This window comes from Desmodus rotundus, chromosome X, assembly GCF_022682495.2.
Source record: "Desmodus rotundus isolate HL8 chromosome X, HLdesRot8A.1, whole genome shotgun sequence".
NCBI lineage: Eukaryota > Metazoa > Chordata > Mammalia > Chiroptera > Phyllostomidae > Desmodus > Desmodus rotundus.
The window spans coordinates 8,848,833-8,867,932 of record NC_071400.1 but is presented as its reverse complement, the minus strand read 5'-3'; the positions used below and the strand labels follow the sequence as shown (position 1 = coordinate 8,867,932).

The 19,100-nt window shown below is 50.8% G+C and overlaps 2 protein-coding genes across 4 annotated transcripts in view; one reads left to right on the top strand and one right to left on the bottom strand.

The window, feature by feature from the left end:
* The window catches only part of NHSL2 (NHS like 2), a 68,203-nt gene that overhangs the window by 10,411 nt on the left and 38,692 nt on the right, over positions 1–19,100 (bottom strand). The window contains exons 2-6 of one of the 2 annotated variants that reach the window (XM_045191244.3): positions 10,471–10,626; positions 7,484–7,611; positions 6,981–7,176; positions 5,033–5,164; positions 1,422–3,728 (exon numbers count right to left, since the gene is read on the bottom strand). In XM_045191244.3, the coding sequence (XP_045047179.2) occupies positions 1,422–3,728; positions 5,033–5,164; positions 6,981–7,176; positions 7,484–7,611; positions 10,471–10,626 (2,919 nt within the window). The remainder of the gene's footprint in view (positions 1–1,421; positions 3,729–5,032; positions 5,165–6,980; positions 7,177–7,483; positions 7,612–10,470; positions 10,627–19,100) is intronic. The other variant, XM_045191245.2, reaches the window with a different exon arrangement.
* On the top strand, positions 10,653–15,473 carry RTL5 (retrotransposon Gag like 5). 2 transcript variants are annotated; one of them, XM_071220326.1, is made up of 3 exons: positions 10,653–14,431; positions 14,519–14,634; positions 14,889–15,473. In XM_071220326.1, the coding sequence occupies exon 1, from the start codon at positions 11,140–11,142 to the stop codon at positions 12,820–12,822; it is 1,683 nt and encodes a 560-aa protein (XP_071076427.1). In that variant the 5' UTR covers positions 10,653–11,139; the 3' UTR covers positions 12,823–14,431; positions 14,519–14,634; positions 14,889–15,473. The 2 variants fall into 2 exon arrangements, with proteins under 2 accessions (XP_071076427.1, XP_024411067.2); XM_024555299.4 differs by lacking the exon at positions 14,519–14,634.

Here is a 19,100-nt window from a genome sequence, read left to right as displayed (position 1 = left end):
AAAAATCAAGGAGCTGAGAGCAATCTAAAGCAGTGACTCAACCAGTGGGTGGGAGTGGCACCTACCTGAATTTCAGAGGGGGTCTGAGGGGTTTGAGGAAGAATATTCTAAAATTATCTCTGACTTTTATTTGTTTGACTGTTTTAATCACAATGATCTAATTTATATTGAAAGTCCAAATCAGCTTAAGGAAGGCCATAAGATTTTAATGTTTGGCGGTGGCTGGTGTGGCTCAGTGGATTGAGTGCCGGCCTGCAAACCAAAGGGTCGCTGGTTTGATTCCCAGTCAGGGCACGTGCCTGGGTTGCAGGCCAGGTACTCAGTAGGGGACATGCAAGAGGCCACCACACATTGATGTTTCTCTCCCTCTCTTTCTCCCTCCCTTCCCCTCTCTCTACAAGTAAATAAATAACAATAAAAAAAGATTTTGATGTTTGGTGTTAAGAGTTCAAAAAAGGAAGAGAAACATGGATGAACCTGGAGGACATTATGCTTAGTGAAGTGAGGCAGTCACAGAAAGACAAATACTGTATGATTCCACTTACATGAGGTCCTGAGAGCGGTCAGATTGAAAGACAGAAAGCAGAATGGTGGTTGCTAGGGCTGAGGGGAGGGAGCAATGGGAAGTTAATGTTTAATGGGTGCAGACTTCAGTTTTGCAAGATTAAAAGAGTTCTGGAGATGGATGGTGGTGATGGATGCATCAGAGTGTGAGTATACTTAACGCTACTGAATTGTACACATAAAATTGGCTGATGTGGTACATTTTATGTTATGTGTATTTTGCCACAATGAAAACAAAAAGAGACAAGAAAGAAACCCCAAAAGGATGAGAAATATTATCTAACTTAGTCTTATTGTTCCAGAAAGAGCTAACCATCTAAGAAAGTGAGCTCCTTTTCCCATCAAAAGCCTGCTGCTGGTAATACATTTCATTGCTTCAGAAGCCTGCAAGCCCACCATGTCACTTGAACTCAGTCTGGGAAGGTACCCAGTCTTATGCATGAAACTAAACTCAGTGTGGCTAGTTCAAAGTACTGTACAGTGAAGGGGGGAGAGAGAGAGAGAGAGGGAAAAGAAGAGAGAGAGGGAGGGATAGATCGTTCCTAGGGCAGAGGAAGCATGCCTGACTAGGTAGATGGGCTCCTAAGGCCCTAGGATGCTAAGACCTAGTTTCATTTCATCACCTTGGCACTGGGGGTTCCAGGGTAGACTGGCTCAAACTAAGCCTTGGAGATCTGTCCCTGGGTCAGTTCCAATCCCAAGGGCAGTGAGGCCTATTAATAGTAACCCAAACCCTCAAGACATGTCCTTACTGACTTGGTCATCCCATGGGTCACTGGCTTCTGTTTCTGTTTCTGGCATTCTCAGTCTCACCTCTCCTGGGATTGAAAGGAAAAGCCAGCAGATAGTTTACTAACCCAGAGGGCTTGCCTCCCTTTCACCATCAGCGTGTGGCATTGAAGTGGTCCTTGTACCAGGTGATTGCAGGTGGTCGCTGGTTGAGGGACACTTGGCATCTTCCTCCAGAGTGATGATGGGGCTGACAGGCAGCCTTGGTTCAGCCCCATAGGCCTCCATGTGAGCTGTAGGTGAGGTTAGAGGCAGGTAGAGAATGCTGGGCTTTTTTGGTACAGGAGGTGGAATCTTGCCTTTCTTCTTCTCAGCTTGTTCCTGGCTCTGGAGGCTAATTCTTTCAGGCAGAGCTCTCACCTTGGGGCCCTCATCCTCTGTGCTTCCTTGGGGAGGTTGCTGTGTTCCTGAGCAGAAGGCACCAGAGGAACTGGCAAAAGGTGTGAAAACAACAGATGATGATGCTGTTGACTCCCCTGGGCTTCTAGCCTCAGGGAAGCTGAAAGACTTTGGTTTCTGTACCACCGTGTAGATGTCTGGAGGGAGTGGCCTCTTGTGTTGAATTGAGCTCTTAGGGGTCATAGCCAATGTAGGTGAAGTGAGAGGGTGCTCCTCAGGGACAGACAGTGGCTTATGGACCAAGCTTGGAGGCCTTCGGGCCAGCGGGGGTTTCTCGGCTATAGGAGGTTTCATCTTTCTCTCTGGCAAGGCGAAGACTTCTCCTCCCGATTCCTCAGCATAGTCAGGGCTCTCGATGTCATCTTCTGGCTCAGATTTGCTGACTGACCTCAGGCGAACAGAACGTAGGTCAGACTGAGTAACCATGGGCATGATTGGCTGATTGGGACTAGTTTTCTGGAGCAGCTTGGCCCCAAAATTTGTATCTGAGTGATGCCGGCTCACCTTGGTTTTGCTTCGGATAGAGATACTCATCCCAGACAGATCCAGGTAGGTAGACGAAGTCAATGGGAGGTCAAATGATAGTCGTGACTTGGAAATTTTCTCCATTGGTGATGTTGGGGGTAGTGATGACTTCCTTTCAGGTACCACTGGACGCACCCGACCACTGCCGCTCGGTGGGGGCAAGTGGCCCAAGGTCAAGGACATGGAGACAGTGGGTGTTGGTGTCTCTGACTGACTGGAGTATCCACTGGAGGGTGACATCAGCCCAGTGGGCCTTCCTGGGGAGGGTACCTCCCTGGCCTCTACCTCGATGGAGAGTTGTGAAGGTGTTGTAGCTCTAGAGGTAGAAGGGGAGGCAAGAGACTCTGAGCTGCCCTGAACTGGAGTACACTCAATGACCGTGGTGCCAGTGGCAGTGCTGGAGCTGGACAAGGACTGGTAGGTGTCACCAGATTTCCAGTCAGTAAGATACCAATGGTGGGAGAATTGTGTACCTTCTGGGTCTTTGAAGGTAGGCACGGCTGGGTGACCCTGGGATGAGTGATGTCCTTGGTGTTCCAAGGAGAGGCAAAGGCTCCTGGGCCTCTGATCCTTGGGTAGTGCTGACCCACTTTCTGGCTCATCTTTGACCAATGAGACACTGCGCATTGGTGGGGAAGGCTTCTTTTTGGCCTTCTTGAGTGAGATACTCTTGGATCTCTGCCTTCTATGCTGGGCCTGCTGTTGGGAACTAAGGGAGGCAATGTTGTCAGCACTGTTACTGCCCTCAGAACTTGTACTGGCATAAGGCAGGGCACAGGCTTCACTGGACTTCTGCTCCTCATTGTAGTCCACATCTGTGGTGCCTGAGTCTGTGGGCACAGACAGTGACCGCTCCCGGAACCTGCTGGCCCCACCTGGGCCTGTCTCCAGTCTTGAGGTACCACTACCAGTCAGAAGGCCAATATTGAAGGGTCGCTCCGATACTTGCCTTCGTTGCATAGGATGTTCAGAATAGCCAGCTGATCCACTGCATCCTGCTGGGTTATCACGAATGACAAAAACGGTGGCAGCCTCCTTAGGAACCAGAGGTGGCAGTGTGTGCAGAGAAACCCATGCATTCCCAGAGGAAGGATTTTTTCCATTTTCATTGACTTGATTGCTCTGACTGGTGGCACTCGGAGTCATATAGGTAAAAGCATCTCCCTTCCAGGAAGCAGAGAATGTAGATTCTGTTGGTCCATTGCAAGAACTGGGGACACTATACACCATTCCCACGCTTTCCATGCCAGGAGGCTTGGTGCCACCACGCACCTGGGGAGGTTCTTCCAGATCACTAGAAGGATTTCTCAGTACTGGTGAACTGAGATTTGGGAAACGAACTTCCTGACTGACTGCAACTCTTCCATGAACGCCTTCTGGAACAGAATGACTGTGCTTGATGTCTGAGCTGGTCGAGCGAGCTACCCTGCCTGTGGGGCTGTTGCTGTGACCTGGAGAAAGGAAATACAGAATGTTAGTGGTGCAATCAGGGATCCCCCAGCAGCTCCTGTGATGGCAGCACCAAATTTTTGCCAAGAAGCATTTGCCAACAACTTGGTCAGAATTCCTTGGTTCTTCCTTTCCATAGATGAGAATGTGGGGGAAGTTGGGTCCTTGCCCATCATGACACGGTGAGTCATGGGGTGCCCTTGAATTATCCAAATGGCTGCCAAGGACTTTCCAGTTTTGATTATTTCTTTTGGAGCTAAAGTGGCAGGTAGAGACTAACCTTGCGTTTTTCCTGGGCTTTCACCCCAGGCTCATGAAACTGTCATAGATCTCAATGTTCACCTCTCCTAAGATGAAAGCAGAGGCTTGTGAACTATAAAGGACAGCACTGTGTGACTTTCAGCTCCAGCAATGAATTTGGAGTATGCCACAGCTGGAAAGCCCAGAGTGTAGTTGCATTTTTGGCACCTGTCACGTTTTAGTTTTGCCACATGAAGACTTAAGCTAAGCTATGGATGTGAGGGAACCATTCAGATATTCAAAATCCCCTAAGATTTCTCATACACACAACAGTTATTACTGTTCTGTCATCATTACTATTACTACTGCTGCTGTGATAAAATTTATAGTAACAGGCACCATCTGCTGAATGCACACTATGTATCAGGCACATGGTAGGCAAATTACATACAATAACTCCAATCCTCACAACAACTCCACCAGGTTGGTATCATTATCCCCAATTTATTGTTGAAGAAGCTGAGGCTGAGAGAGGTTCCGTAACTTGCCCAAGGCCTCACGGTTAATAAATGGAGAGTCTGGGTTTGCATCTACTTCTCAGGCCTGTGCTCTTTGGACGGCATTCATTTAACAGCAGTAATGGTTCTGTTAAGATGGTGCTTTTAATGATGATTCCCCCTTGTACCTACTTGCATAAACTTGATGTATACAGTTTTGTTCCATTTATAATGGGAAACAATAACATAATAAATGTATAGCCTGGGAGACCAGCTCTTCATGTTCAGTTGCTCCCCTTGACCAAAGGCCCTTGGTTATATTTACTGGAGACCTGGCCTGCAACCCAGGCATGTGCCCTGACTGGGAATTGAACCAGCAGCCCTTTGGACCACAGGCCAGTGCTCAATCCACTTGGTTATCTTTAATTGCCACATTGGGTTTTTCAGGATATCCAAAACCCACCCCCTCAAATTATTCCTGTTCCCCATCACTGCAATACCATCCGGGTGGCAGGATAGGAGGAAGTGAGCAAGGGAAGGGTCTGGGGGATCAGCTGTGGTGGGGTCACCTTGGTCTCGCTGGGAAAAGTTAGAGAATCCAATAATGGTCCGCCTCCGCCTCAGGGTGGACTTGGGGTTCACGGCTGTCTCTGTATTAAACAATGAGTGTCGCAAACTTGCATGTTTATCAAACTGCTGCCCTGTAGCCAAAATAAAGACACTTGGATGCATCTTGGTTTCTGTTTATGGTACAGTGGAAATGGGCCTGAGGCAGAGAGAAGGGATGATGGCAGTAGCGATGAGCATGAATAGCATCCAGGCAGGTGGCCCTTCTTCCACATCTCTCCCAACATGACCCCAGATACCCAGAGCCCCAAGACATACATGCTGACTTTCATAGGCCACACCCAGGGTCACCTGTGAGTATTAGGTGGCCGAGAGCCATGGTTTTCAATCCTGGCTACATGTGGAAGTAAACCAGCCAGCTTCTGAAACTCTAATACCTAGACACCACCCCAGAACATTTAACTCTTTGGGAGGAAAGCCCAAGTAAAAGCTACTTCTCAGACTCCCCAGGTGGTTGATTATTAAGATGTACAGATTAGGGCATGAACCACTGCTACAGAGAGACAGGTTGAGACTAGAGGTTGCTTGATTGTAATATTTTCTTAAAGAAAGCCTTTATGTGGGCCAGAGGACAGTGTCTCCAAGAAGCTGCTTCACCTCCCCCCACCATCCAGGAATCTGCCTGACATTCTGTCCTCCAGCCACCTTTGACTACATTTTGGTGGTGACTGAGATCTATTTCTCCTAAAGCACTGGGTCAGTCTTTGTTCCTGTGGAACTGCTGGGCCAGGGGCAGGGTGAGATGGGGGGTGAGGTCTGCTGCTCCCCTCACTGTCTCTCATTCAACAGTTGTCTAACCAAACCCTCCCCTCTCAGCCTCACGGCAAGTGACTCTGTGGACAAAGTTCAGGGCCAGCCTTATTGCAAGTAAGATAGAAGTTTAGAAACAAAGTGTCCACTGTCACTTTGTGAGTCTCTCATCTCAGTTCTCACCCATTTTTATACATCTCCTTAGGCTTTGGGCTCTATTGCCTGCCTCTGATTTCCTGAGAGGACACCAGTGGCACTGGATGACCATATATCCAGGGAACATCACCATGTGTGGCCAGAGCTGTCCTCCTCCTCTTCATCAACTTTTCCCAGAATATCACAGGCCAATTCAGCTCACAGGTTACCTCTGGTCCCTTTGGGTCATGAAGTCTTTATTTCACCAGATTGCTGGCCCTATCTCCTTCTGAAACAACCAACCCTCCTCCCCTTTCGCTTTCAGCCAGTGGAATGCGGAGCACAAATTAATAACGTGTGTGGTATAAGTGTCCCATATCCCCAAAGTCATATCCAGCTGAGCTACACACATCATGTTCTCCACTCTCAAGGTAGTACTGGGCTCCTCTTTGGTCTTTTTGGCCTTGGCCTCTGTTACTTCCCTTATTAAACACTTGCCACACCAGTTGAGGAGGCCCACCTCACTAGAAGATCAAGTGTCAACTTAAAGTGCCACAGGCCTGTGGCCCATGCCCTGGGTATGAGTGTCCCTTTTACCACAAGCATTCTGAACCGCACACTTTCCCTCAGAGTCCTATCCAGACATGGCTTCTGGCACAAGAAGTTTTCTTTCTCCAACCCAAACATAACTCAAACACTTCAAATTTCCATAGATGCTGCAAAGAGCATACAAGTTCATAAAGTTTCAGAGTTTCCTGTTAAGATCAATTTGTTTGCTATCAAATGGTCTCAGTTAATGTGGTACTGCCAATAGAGGGTGAAGAAAGAGCAGCCAGAGCCCCCTCTTCTGCATGCCTCTGTTCCCTGGCGAGAGCTGTGACCTTGACAGTGCAGGGTGAGCCAGTAGCAAAGAAAGTCTCGCTCCCTCCCCCAGCACCCAGTGCATTTGATGGTCTGTAGTTGGCATGGAAAGAAGCAAACAGAAGTGGTGCTAAGCAACTCTACCAGAGATGTTGATGGGCACAATGTCAGAGTGCGTGGAGCAAGGCTGAAGCCACCGCTTCTCCTCTAGGATGGGCAGAGGGAAGGGGCTATTCCAGGCAACTTGCTTGTCGGCCGTGGTAGACAGGCTCAGGGAGGCCTCAGGGGCCCTCACACCCTGGGTGGTAGTCTCATCCTCCTTCAGCTGCTGTTTTGTAGGCTGTTGGGAAAGAAGGTGATGGGAAGGGTGTGCTCCTGACTGGAGATGAGCCATGCCCGCAGGATGACTTGTCTAAGCAGGGTGGTTGGAGGCTTCGTCTGGGAGGCAGGAAAACACAGACAGGCTGCCAGGCCAGACACCTGCTGTGCAGCGCCCATCTTAGCTGGGCCTCAGGGTAGCTCTGTTGGTGAGCAGAGGGGAGCAGCAGCTTCCGGTGGATAATGTAAGCAGCTCAAGTCCCCCTGTTGCTGGGTGCAGGGTGAGCTCTGCATGCTGGCTCTCCCAGGCGGGGGACAAGGCAACTCACCATCAATACAAACTCCAGACGCCTGGCAGACTGGGGCCTTGGGCTAGGGGTGGGCTCAGGGGCCTCATCAGCAGAGCGGAAGGTCTGCCCCAGCAGTCTGGCCTCCGAGTACTGTTCCTCATATTCTTCTGAAAAATAGCACAGTGGATACACACTCTAGGGGGCCATGGCCAAGTGCTGGGCAGGGAAAGGACCATGAGCCAGGGCTCCTGCTCTAGCTGCCAGGCCTGACTTGCATGGTTTCTTTAAGATATTTCCTGGCATCTGAGCCTCTGGATTCGGAAATAGAAAAATGCCTACTCCCTGGGGCTATGAGAGCCAAGGAGAAAAGAGAATCAATAAATTTGAGTTGTGCTGGTCCTGAGACTAAGCCTTTGCCTCAGTGGTCCCCACTGTGCCCAACTTAGAGAAGAGGCTCAGAATACAGACACCTTTTGCTGCTTTATGCTGTAAGGTCCTCTTTTTGAAGCCCTGCAGCTCTTCAGGTTTTCTGCAGCCCTACATGGGAAGTGACCTGTGTGAAGCACGGGGAGACTTGTATTGGGAAGTCCAATGTGCAGTGCTCCCTTGAATGTCAAGAACTCTTGCTCGAGACTCCAAGGGCCTGGCTTCCTGCACCTTAGTCCCACTGTAGGTGGTAACAGGTCCAGGGGAGCTTAGGTGAAGGACAGGGAAGTAAGAGGAAGTGGCAGAGGAGGAAGGAGAAGTTCAGGGGCATTGTCAAGGAGTAAGAAGGATGCATGAGATTTGAACTGGTTTCATTTAAGTGATGAATTCAAAGGGAGTGAGGGAATCCGATGAAATGAAGGAAGTGAGAGTCAAGAATCAACAGGCATGGCTCTATGCACATTTGAGCCAAGACATTAAGAATCATAAACTTGGAGCCAAGGAGTAGCCTCAAAGGTTGTCTGGTCCAACACCTCATTCTGGGCACAGACTTCCTCCTCAGCAGCCCTTCAACGTGCCTCTTCAGCCTCTGAACACACCCAGCAGAGAAGGGGAGGGGGGCAGCCTTCCTCCCCAGGCCACTGATTCCATCCAAGGACAGTTGGGGCTGTCAGGTGTCAGGAAAGTTCTTCCTTATCTTGAGGTGAAATCTGCCTCCCTCTAAGTATCCTCCCACTAGTCCTAATCCTGCCTGTGGTGACAACACAGAACACACTGACTCTTTTACTGCACAGTAGCTCCTCTCTTATCGGAACACAAAGCTCATGGTGTCCCTTGGAATCTTGCTGCTCTAAGGTCACCACTGCCTTGGCAAGGAGATGGGGGTTATGGCTGTAGTCCAGTTGAGTGGCTATCTGCCATTTTCTATTCTCCACCAGCGTTAATCTTCATTGGCATGAATAAATGAGAGCTGATGTCTTTTCACATTTAATTTAATGTTCACTTAAGATGTGTCTACTGAGTACCTCTCGGGGATCCAGCCCCGTGCCAGGTGCTTCTGGAAACCTAAGAGATGTGGTTCTTTATGTTGACAAGCTCAGTCTGGTTAGGTGGACAAAGTATATATCCAAGGTTAATAGACGAATGAGTAAATGAATGCACAGATGAAAGAAAGAGCAGTTCAGAACTATACTAGTCCTCTTGAACTGGATGGTACAAAGTGCCTCATATGAGTGCTTATGGAGGGAATGGTGCAAAATGCAGAACTCGTGTTAAAGGTTTTCTTGGATGAGGCAAGAATTGAACTTAAAACAAAGTGTAAGGATTGGAATGGGGTAGAGGAAGGGCTTCTAGCCTTGGAAAAGAGGTCTGAATGGGACGAGAGGGCCTGAAGGAGGTATGGAGCTTGTGACTTAGCATTGAGGTTTTATGTATATTATTTTATTGAGATATAACTTATCTACAGTAAAGTGCATGAATCTTAAGTGTATAGTTCAGTGAATTTTGACATATGTGTTCCCCCTTGTAACCTCCACCCAGGTATTTACAGCACACCAGTAGTTTGTCTCATAGGTCTGAGGTTTAAGACCACGTATGGTGGATAAATTCCTCTGGTCATTGTGTATGCTTTTCCTATTGGAAGGTCTTATCAAGGGTCACCTTATTTTGTTTTGTTTTTTTCTTTTATATTAACTTTAGTATTGTGCCTAGCTCAGCCAATGTTCCAAAAGACATGTGCTGGGAGTTGACGTTACATCTCATCAGGGTGTCTCCAGCAGCAAGATACTCTTGCTAAGCAATTTACTTACACTCTATTTTTAACTCTGACAAAAGTGTGCCATGTGGGGAATTCCCATTTTAAAGATGACTGATTGACTTGAAGCTCAGAGAGGGTGTGTATCTGCATAATGTCACACAGCTAGGTAGGTGTATGATTTGAACTAGATTCTAGCTCTGTGTGCTTTCCAAGTCTGGGTTTTCCTCCTCTGCCTGTGGGTGCAGTGTGACTGCTCAGGCACTCTGACTGGGCTGTTTCTCTGGGTGGGGTGGACCCAGCTTTGCACACTATGACCTCAACGACACTGGGTTGGGAACTGGGGATGAACTGAGTGCAGTAGCTACCCAGGAGACATGTGGGCAAGGTTAATGCAAGAGTAGAGTGAAGTCCAGAGCAGAAGATCTGCAGGTGCCTTTTTTGGCCGAGTGACAGCATTCCAAAGGCATGCATGGGTGATATGGCAAGAGAAGGTCTGGAAGGCATGTGGGCCACACTGTGGGGGTCTGTCTCATCCAGCTGTCTTTGGAAATGGTTTGACCCAATGCCCTGTTTCAGTTTCAGTCCTTTCCCCCCCATGTAGTGCTGAACTAAAAAAAAGGGGGGAAGGAGGTGGTGGGAGGTGGTAAACACCATAGAAATAGGACCTTTTAGAATTGTGAGTCGAGAAGGCAAAAGATGGAAAATGTGTTCTTTGTTTTTCAACGGGTTTTACAGTGTTCTCTCTTTTTCTCTAGCTGGTCCCTGTCCTCTCTTCTGTGCCTCCCTCCAGCCGCTGCACATCTGGCCTGTGGGGTCAGGCCGCAGCCCCACTCCCTCTCGGTACCTTGCAACAGGCTCTGGAGATTAAGCTGCGCCTCGCGAAGCAGCTCCTCTACACTCGGGGGCCTGCCTGAGGAGAGGAACACGTTCACTGGCTGTCGCCATGACGACCTCGAGTGGGCAGTCGCTGTCGCATTTTCCCGACCCGAGTTAGCTGCAGCTAGGGAAGGAGAGAGTCAGTGAGAGGCTCAGCCGAGGGGTGGGCGCGGCGGCCACTGGGCGCCCGCGGTTCCCGAAGTCCCGCCCCTGCTGGGGTGGGGAGGCGGGGCGAGGCTGTGCTTAAAAGGCGGGGATCCCGCAGCCGCAACATTTTTCCTCGAGAGATCCTGCAGCGGTCTGCTCCATCCCGGTCTGCCTGGGGGCTGCTGTCTTGCTGCCCACGACTTCCGCTCGGCTCCGCTCGGTGCCTCTCGGCTCCCGCTGCCGCCCGCCCTCTCCGATCCCCAAGACGAGGTAACGTGCCCTGGGCCCAGCCTCTGGGCCTTGTGCCCGGAGCTCCCGCCCTCCCTCCTCGTCCCAGTGGGTGTGGCTCGGCCTACCCTGCGCTTGCCGCCGCACTTCGCTCCCCTCTGGGGCCCCACCACATTTCGGCCTCCTTTCACGGCCCCTAGCTCGGCATCCCCACCCCGAGTGCCCACCCTGCTCGCGGACCCAGGGACCCAGGCGAGTCCAGATGTCCGAGGCATCAGGAAATCTCAATAGCCTACGCATGGCGAACGTGGCCCTGCGCGAGGAATTAAATGCCCTTCGAGGGGAGAATGCCAATTTAGGCCTTCAGCTAGGAAGAGCCCTGGCGGAGGTGAATTCCTTGCGGGGCAATGTCTCCAGCTACATCCGCTGGCCAGTGCCCGTCCTTGCGGAGGAGAACTTTGAGTTCCCGCTCAACGAGATAGACTCCTTGCCCGAGGGTGAAATGCCCTTCACACGCTGGCCTCCCCCACGCACGGAGCCCGAGTGCGCCCCGGAGGAGCTGTTGATGAATGGGACCCAGGACTGCGGCACCTCTGATGGCCAGGTTGACCCTCCCCCGCAGCCCAGCCAGTCCCCGCCGGCACTGCCCCCGCCCGCCTCCAAGGAGCTGCCCCCGCAGCCTCCTGTGCCACCTCTGGAGCGGCCTGAGCTAGAGCCCTTTTCAGGCGATCCGGTCTACCTGCCTGAATTTCTGATGCGGTTAGAGACCTTTATAGCCGACCACGAGGATCATTTCCCCGGGGGTGCTGAGCGGGTGGCTTTTCTGATCTCTTTTTTCACTGGTGACGCCAAGGACTGGGCCGTCTCAGTCACCCAGGAAGGAAGCCCCCTGCATGCCAATTTCCCGCGCTTCCTGGATGAAATCCGTAAGAAATTCTGTGGCCCCATCCCCCCAAGTGTGGCGAAAAAGGCCATCCGCAAGCTCAAGCAGGGAGACTGTACCCTCGGCAGCTATGCAGATGCTTTTCAGTTCCTGGCCCAATTCTTGTCTTGGGATGATTGTCGCCTTCAAAACCAGTTCCTCAAAGGCCTGTCAGAATTCTTCCGCAAGGAGCTCTTGTGGTCAACAGAAATGGCCGACCTGGACGAGCTGATTCTCGAATGTGTGGAGATAGAAAGGAAAGTGCGTGTCCCCAAGCCAATCCCGCTCCCTGGGGTTCGCAATATATTCTTCCCTTTTGCTGCAGACCCTAATGTCGAGGGCAGTGGAGAAGAAGAGCGCTACAGTGAGGATGAAGATGCAGAGGTGCGCAGGCGCAGGCTTCACGACAAGGACCAGCGGAGGCGTGCAAGAGCTATTCAGGAAGAGATGAGGGAGCAGGAGGAGGAGAAGAGGAAGAAGGAGGAAGAGATGAGGAAGAAGGAGGAGGAGATGAAACAGAAAAGGGAGGAGGAGGACGACGACGATGAGGACGAGATCGTGGTGGTGGATGTTGTCGACGAGGAAGAGGAGGAGATGAGGAAGAAGAATGAGGATGAGAATAAGGATGAGGATAAGAGCCAGGAACCAGGGCAGGAGCCAGAGCAGGAGCCAGAACAGGAGGAAGAGACCGAGGATGAAGCCCAGGATGATGACCTAGATGAGCTGATGGAGGTGGAGCCAACCTATGCCAATGCTTCATCCCAGACTACTGGGTACTACCATGAAAATTTCCTAGATACATCGCCTCCAATAATACAGCCCAGCAGACGGAGGAACCAGAATCGAGTCCCACTGCTGGAGGGCCTTCCAGGTACCAATTCGCCTTTCTACAGTTCACCACCACTGATTCGCCGAGCAGGTCGCTTGGGGCAACGCCATACTCGAAGACGGCCCCCAGTGCTATTCCGCCTCACTCCAAGACAGGCAGGGCATCGGGCTTCCCGTGGCCGAATTCGCGTGTGAGTGCTGGGGCAAGATGGCCACCCGGAACACACCCTTCTACTGCGTTCCCTGCCCCTGCTATTGCTGCCACACCTGCCCCATTTGCTGACCAGTACTTAAGGGAGTTCCAGACCTAAATAACCTAAAGAAGACCTGTAGAACTCCAGACCATCTTGCAGCCCTGGCCAGGGAGTGACACATGCCCAACCAAAGCCACCTGGGAAAGGAGGGGTCAGCAATAGCTGTCCTCTTGACTGGGCATTCTGCTCAGCCCTGCCACAAGTTAGCAAGCAGATTTCTGGGCCTATTCCCATAAATGAACTGGTCACCCCCTCGTATTTCCCCTCTAGTTGTTCCTTACCCTGTGTTCTATGCTTTTATCCACTCTGACTGGCTCACCAGGACTTCACCCAATGCCTCACTGCTCTGCCCCAATGAGCAAAAGGACAGGCTACACTGAACTCCTAATGCCACTGAGGCCACTAATTATCAGACATAATGGATGGAGAGCAGGATGCTATCAAGAAATCTGCCTAGAAGCCTACACTTGCTTCAGCCTCCAGCAGAAGGGCCCTAAAAAGGACCCTACATATAGCCCAGTGAAGGTGGGCAAAGCTGCATGTCAAAGGGACAACTTGGCTGAGGTTTGTCCTTGACTGACTGAGCAAGCTAGTTCCACCCTCCCACAGACTACTACATCAGGGCCCTTGAACTAGCTTGCCAAATCTGGGGCCCTCTCCTCTTACCACACTGCCCTCCTGGGCATCCCCGGTGGACAGAACCCAGTGTTACCACTTCCCTTGATGTTGCCTGGAAGATGGGGGAGGAGTAAGAGGAAGAGGACCAAAAAGAAGCAGCAACAACTCAGTATGACATTGTGAGGAGTAACCGTTTCCTTAGGGATGGTGGTCTCCCTGGGCTGGGTCTTGGACAGCAGCACCCAGCCAAAGGTCTTTGCAGGAGACTTGCCATGCTTGGGGGTTCACAGAGGCCTAACTGGCCTTTCCTTCCTGGACCAACAAGGAGAAAAAGGGCCCAAGCCCTGCTCTTTAACTTCAATTTAAAGAGTTCCTTAGTTGTCAGAAGGGAGAGGAAGTTTCTCTGTACAGACTGCAGCCTCGCAGCCAAGATATTCTCACGTCTCTTCCATGGCTGGGAAGCCATGGCCTGATGCTGGGCTTCAATGAGATGGTAAGGCTTGACAGGGTGACGGCCTCCTAGTAACTAACTCCTGGGACTTCTGGGTACAAACTTCAGGACCCTTATAACGAGTCCCACTGCTTGCCATGGGTCCAGAAACCACTGCTTGTGCAGTGAAAAGGACATACTATGTCACTGGCCACAGAATGCCAGCCAAACCCACTGCTGGCCTGAACTGCCCTTGACACTGAGCTGCCTGCACAGTGCCTGGCAGCTGGGCAAGTGCAGCCAAGGTGTCTGTGGCCAGAGGGAAGGAGGCATAGTAAATTAAGCCTGTGTTCTTCACTGGAGTCTGACAGATAACCTCAGCCCAGCCTTAGGGTTTTGAGCCTCCTGGAAGCAAGAAGAAGGAGCTGGAGGAAGAGGAGTCACAAAGAAACCCAGTTCATCTGCTGGCTGGTTGCTGGTGAGATCTATTCATCAGTGGGAGGTAAGAAGCCCTTTTGTTTATCACACATTTCTCAGCTGGGGATCAGCGGAGCTGGGTTCCTATAACCTGTTGCTACCTTTTCAAAAGGCCTCCCCCTCCTCCAAAGAGAAGAGTGATGCCTAATCATTACAGAAAATTTGGACAATAGAGAAAACTATAAGGACAAAAAACCACCCAAACATTCAGAAACCCAGCACACAGAGGCAAGTATTATTAACACTTAGCTGCCTTTCTTTCCAGTGTGTTCTCAGTGCATCTTGTCAAAGCTGAGATCATCTTGCAAGCTCTTGATCAGCAGGATTTAAAATGGCTGCCACCCATGCAGTCAAGCGTACTGAATAATTGAAGTATTCTCTTAATTCTTTGGACATTTCAGTTGCCTGATTTCCCGCCCCCCCCCATCCCCACCAGTGCAGGAGTGAACAACACTATAAAGAAAATTTTGTCTGTTTTTCAGCTATTTTTCCAGGAGAGAGTGCCAGAAGGGGAAGTGCTGTTCTTTGAGGCTGTGAACCCTGTTTGCTGATGGTCGACATACTGGCCCTGCTGCCCATGTCCCTGCTGGAGAAGTGCAAAGGACAGGTGCCTTGCACCCCCACTTCCAGGGACCCCTCAGCACAGGCCCTGCCTGTTTCCGTGGTGCTTCCACCCTGAGACCTTGTAGACTCAGCCGGGGAAAGAGTGGGTGAGCAGTGAGCTAGTTCCTGGCCCTCTGGTGGCAGGGGGGCCTGGGCTTCCCTTTGACCCTTTTTCCCCTCTTTCCCAGATCTTCAATATTTGTTGTGATGTAACAGCCACAAGAGCTGTAAGAGGAACTATGGGCTTTGGGCACTTTCTTGGGCTGAAAGAGGGATGGGGGGTGGGGGGATGCATGCAGGGGTATGAAGGCAGCCCAAGGATTCCCAGAGACTCGGGAGGAAACCCATTGGAAATAAATGTGTTACTGTTATTGTGTTATTGTTGCATTACTGTGTTGTGAAGATAAGAAATCATTCTGTATGCTAAAGCTTTCTCCTCAATAAAAATATAAAGGGTGTGTAAAGACTGTGTCTGTCTGGGTTACTGAGCAAGCATAGATGGGTATAACCAGTAGGCATCAGGTACTTCCCAGGCATCTTACCTGAAGCAACGCTAGCCTGAGGCATGCAATCCTCAAATGAGGAAACTAAGGCCCACTGAGGCCCAAAGGACCTACCTAGAGTCCTATTCATTTGTGTCAGAAGGAAGCGGAGGGGATATAAAGGTATAAATGTCCCAGTGACACCATGCTATAACAGTGGCGCACCCCTCCCAGCCACCAAAACACCCACCCGCACTTTGAAGGGAGGGAGGGAGGGAAGCCAGGCTGGGTGAGGCAGGAGGGCCCTTCCACTTATTGACACTAGATGGTGCTATGTGACACCAGTAAGCTAGCTGGTGGAGATTTTTAACGAGCCTCACAGCAGTCCATGCAGAGACCCTCCCAGCAAGATTTCACTGTCCTCATAGCACATGGTTCAGAAGAAATTGAATCCCATTCTGGGGTTTGCTGAAGTTTCCCAGCCATGAATGGGAATTTTTTTTCCTGGTACAGTGAGTGGGAATGTTTATTGAGCCCCCTACCGGTACAAGTGCTGAGCCATATACTGGACATCCATTATCTCAGTTCATTTACCTTCATCTTACCTATGAGGTAGGAAACAGGTTTAGAAAGAAGTCACCAGCCCAAGGTTCACAGCTAGTAAGTGGCTCTTTCTCGGCCCCGCAGCTGCCTAGGAGTCGGCTCCTCTCTGCCTCCACTCATAGGCCCTACTGTCTTCCAGGTCTGCCCTGTCATGCTCACCCTTCTCTCAGCTTATAGGAGTGTGGTGAGACACAAAGCCAGTTTTCAGAGGCATATTGGCTTTGCCCCTTTAAGGGGAAGAAAGGAAGGAAGAAAGGACAGAAGGAAGGGAAGGAGGGAAGCAACCAGTACATTTCTGACCATGTGCCAGGCACTTTCACCAACGTCATTTCATTCTCACAGCAACTCAGGCAGGTAATGCCTCCTTTTAGAGCCGAGAGGTCTGAATCTCAGAGATATTAGGCTCCACAGGGGACTCAGGTCTGTGTTACTCCCAAACTCAAAAGTCCCTCAACTGTAATTTACCACGCTGTCGCCCAGCAAAGCCCCTGATGAGCTCAAGCCTCAACCTGACTGGAGTCTGGGTCTTTGCCCAGGCAAACAGGTGTGCATCAGATGCCCTATCCCTAGAGGCTCCAGAGAAAGACAGGCAGTGGTAGTGCGGAGTTTGTGGCGATGAGTTTGCAGGAGAGTGTGGTGGACTTTCTTTTCTTGGAAGGGATAGGGCTGTGGGGCCATGAACTGCATCCATGAGCACTGGGACTCCCCATTCTGTTTCAGGGGGGGGAGATAAGGTCTCCAGCACCCCTGGAGTTTCTCCCGCCCATTGCTGGTAGGGGTAGGTGAGTCCAGATTGTGTCATGGCCCATCAGAGCAGGTGGGGGAAAGTAACACCAGTAGGGTGAGCCTTGTCCAACCCTGTGGCCGAAAGCCCCATGAGTATAGGGAACAGGGTCCTGGATTCCAGTACAGCCCTGCCACTGACTCCATTTGGGACTTGGCGTGAGTCCGCATTCCTACTCAGGCCACCGTCACTGTAGGGTCCCTGGGGCCTGGCACACTGCTGGGTACACAGGATCTCAAGCCTAGTTTGGTACATAAACAAAGAAGTGAATGGATAAGTGGGCTGCTGGATGGAGACCTAGATGCTGCATGCTAGGGGCATCTGCAGGTGGCATGAATCCTGGAGGACTAGAAGCTCTTCTCCAAAATGGAATCGGAAGTCCCCAAATCTCCCTCACCTGGAAGGATGTGCGGAAATGACCTTTACTAGGTGCACGTGTGAGATCTTGCAGTGGCAGGTTCAGGTTCAGAAAACCAACTGGCAGAAGCCCAAGTAAGGAAGACGTGGCTTAGAAGAAATTTGTGAAAAAAATTCTGAGAACTTGAGTTGATGGGGATCAGGATGAGTCAGCAGACTGGATGCCAGAAATGCTAATGCCTTCTTGGGCTGCTGCTGCAGAGTGGGGAGAGTCCAAGTGATGGGAAGGCCCCTCCTGGGGTCCTGGCCAAACAATGGAAGGTGATCAGGTTGCACCTCACAGAAGCCCTTTTGCATAATAGGAGTAAAGAAATATTAGAATAAAAGAAAGGGGGAGGGAGGAAAGATTGGGGGCAGTGGAAGAGTGACAAGGATGGTAAGGGTCATAAAAATCCTGTTCCCAAGTGATGGAGGAAGGCAGAGAAAATCTTGCTGGACCCACTGTTCCCCTCATTCATTCTGCGAGGAAACTGGCAGCTCAAGGTCACTTGCTTCATTTGCTGAATTCTACTGTGAACTCCAGCAGTTTGACATTCAAAACTCTTAAACTGGCATCCTCCACTCAGACCCACACTGACGGAGTGAGAATCTCCAGAAATTTCTAGTTCTAAAAAGCACCCTAGGCAAGTCTAATGCCCTGCCCAGCCAAGTGCAGAAAAGAGTCTTGGGGACGAATTAACCCAGTAAAGGCCAATTTGGTTCTGAGCCTTTCCACAGAGCTCTCCAGAGCAGGTAACTGGCCTGGAGATCCTGCACTAAGCACATAGTAAGTGATCAAAAAATATTTGTGCAGCCCTAGGCAGTGTGGCTCAGTGGATTGAGTACTGGCCTGCAAACCAAAGGGTCACTGGTTCGATTCCGAGTCAGGGTACATTCCTGGGTTGCAGGCCAGGTCCCCAGTGGGGGACACGTGAGAGGCAACCACATATTGATGTTTCTCTCCTTCTCTTTCTCCCCGCTTCCCCTCTCTAAAAATAAAATAAATAAAATCTTTTAAAAAAATATTTGTGCAATGACCCCACCATGCCCCATGTTCTGGTGCGAGCTTGCCCCTGCTGGACTCCTGCTCAGACTGCGCCCCCTGAGAGTGAGGTGACATAAGATGGATGCAGAAGTCTGGCCCTGAGAAACCAAATTCATAGGAGCCTAAACCTTGCTCCTGACCATCAGAACTGACTCATGTGGGGCCCTTGCCCCACCCAGCAAAAAGGCCAGGCATTACCAAGGCAAGAGATTACCCCCAAATTGCAGGGGTCTCCACCTCCCACTAGCACTTCCTGTATCCTGCCCAGACTAGGAAAGCTCTGCAGGCCACTTCTCCCCAGGAATTCAACAGACACAGAAACACAAAGCCCAGAGTTCTCAGTTGCCCTGGTAACAGCGGGACCTACTTGGAAAAAAACAGTTTCTGAAAGCCTTAAGGGCGTGGATATTTCCTTTGACAGAGGGCAGGCTCTGACCTGCCTCAAGTCCCCTCTCCCATTCCTGCCTGCCACACAAAGGGGTAGATCTTGGGCCCCTCATCTCCGTGACTCTACTGGGGGTGCGTGAGGGTGACAGAAAAGAGGGCCCTGGTTTTTGATTCTGCTCTTGCTATGGGCTGTTAATATGAGGAAGGGGCTAAAATGGAAGGTGTTAGCCTATGGATTCATGGTGATTGTCCTCTGATCTGAGGAAGTCTCGCCTCACAGGACCCATACACAACCAAACCTGATGAGGGCAAGTGCCCCCAGCAACTACAGTTCTACCAGTTCCTCACCACACAGGAGACATAAGCCAGAGAGAGTTTCCAGAGGTTCCAAACT

Excerpts from the sequence above, each read along its gene's own strand:
- RTL5 (XM_024555299.4), top strand. The coding sequence starts at position 11,140 with ATGTCCGAGGCATCAGGAAATCTCAATAGCCTACGCATGGCGAACGTG.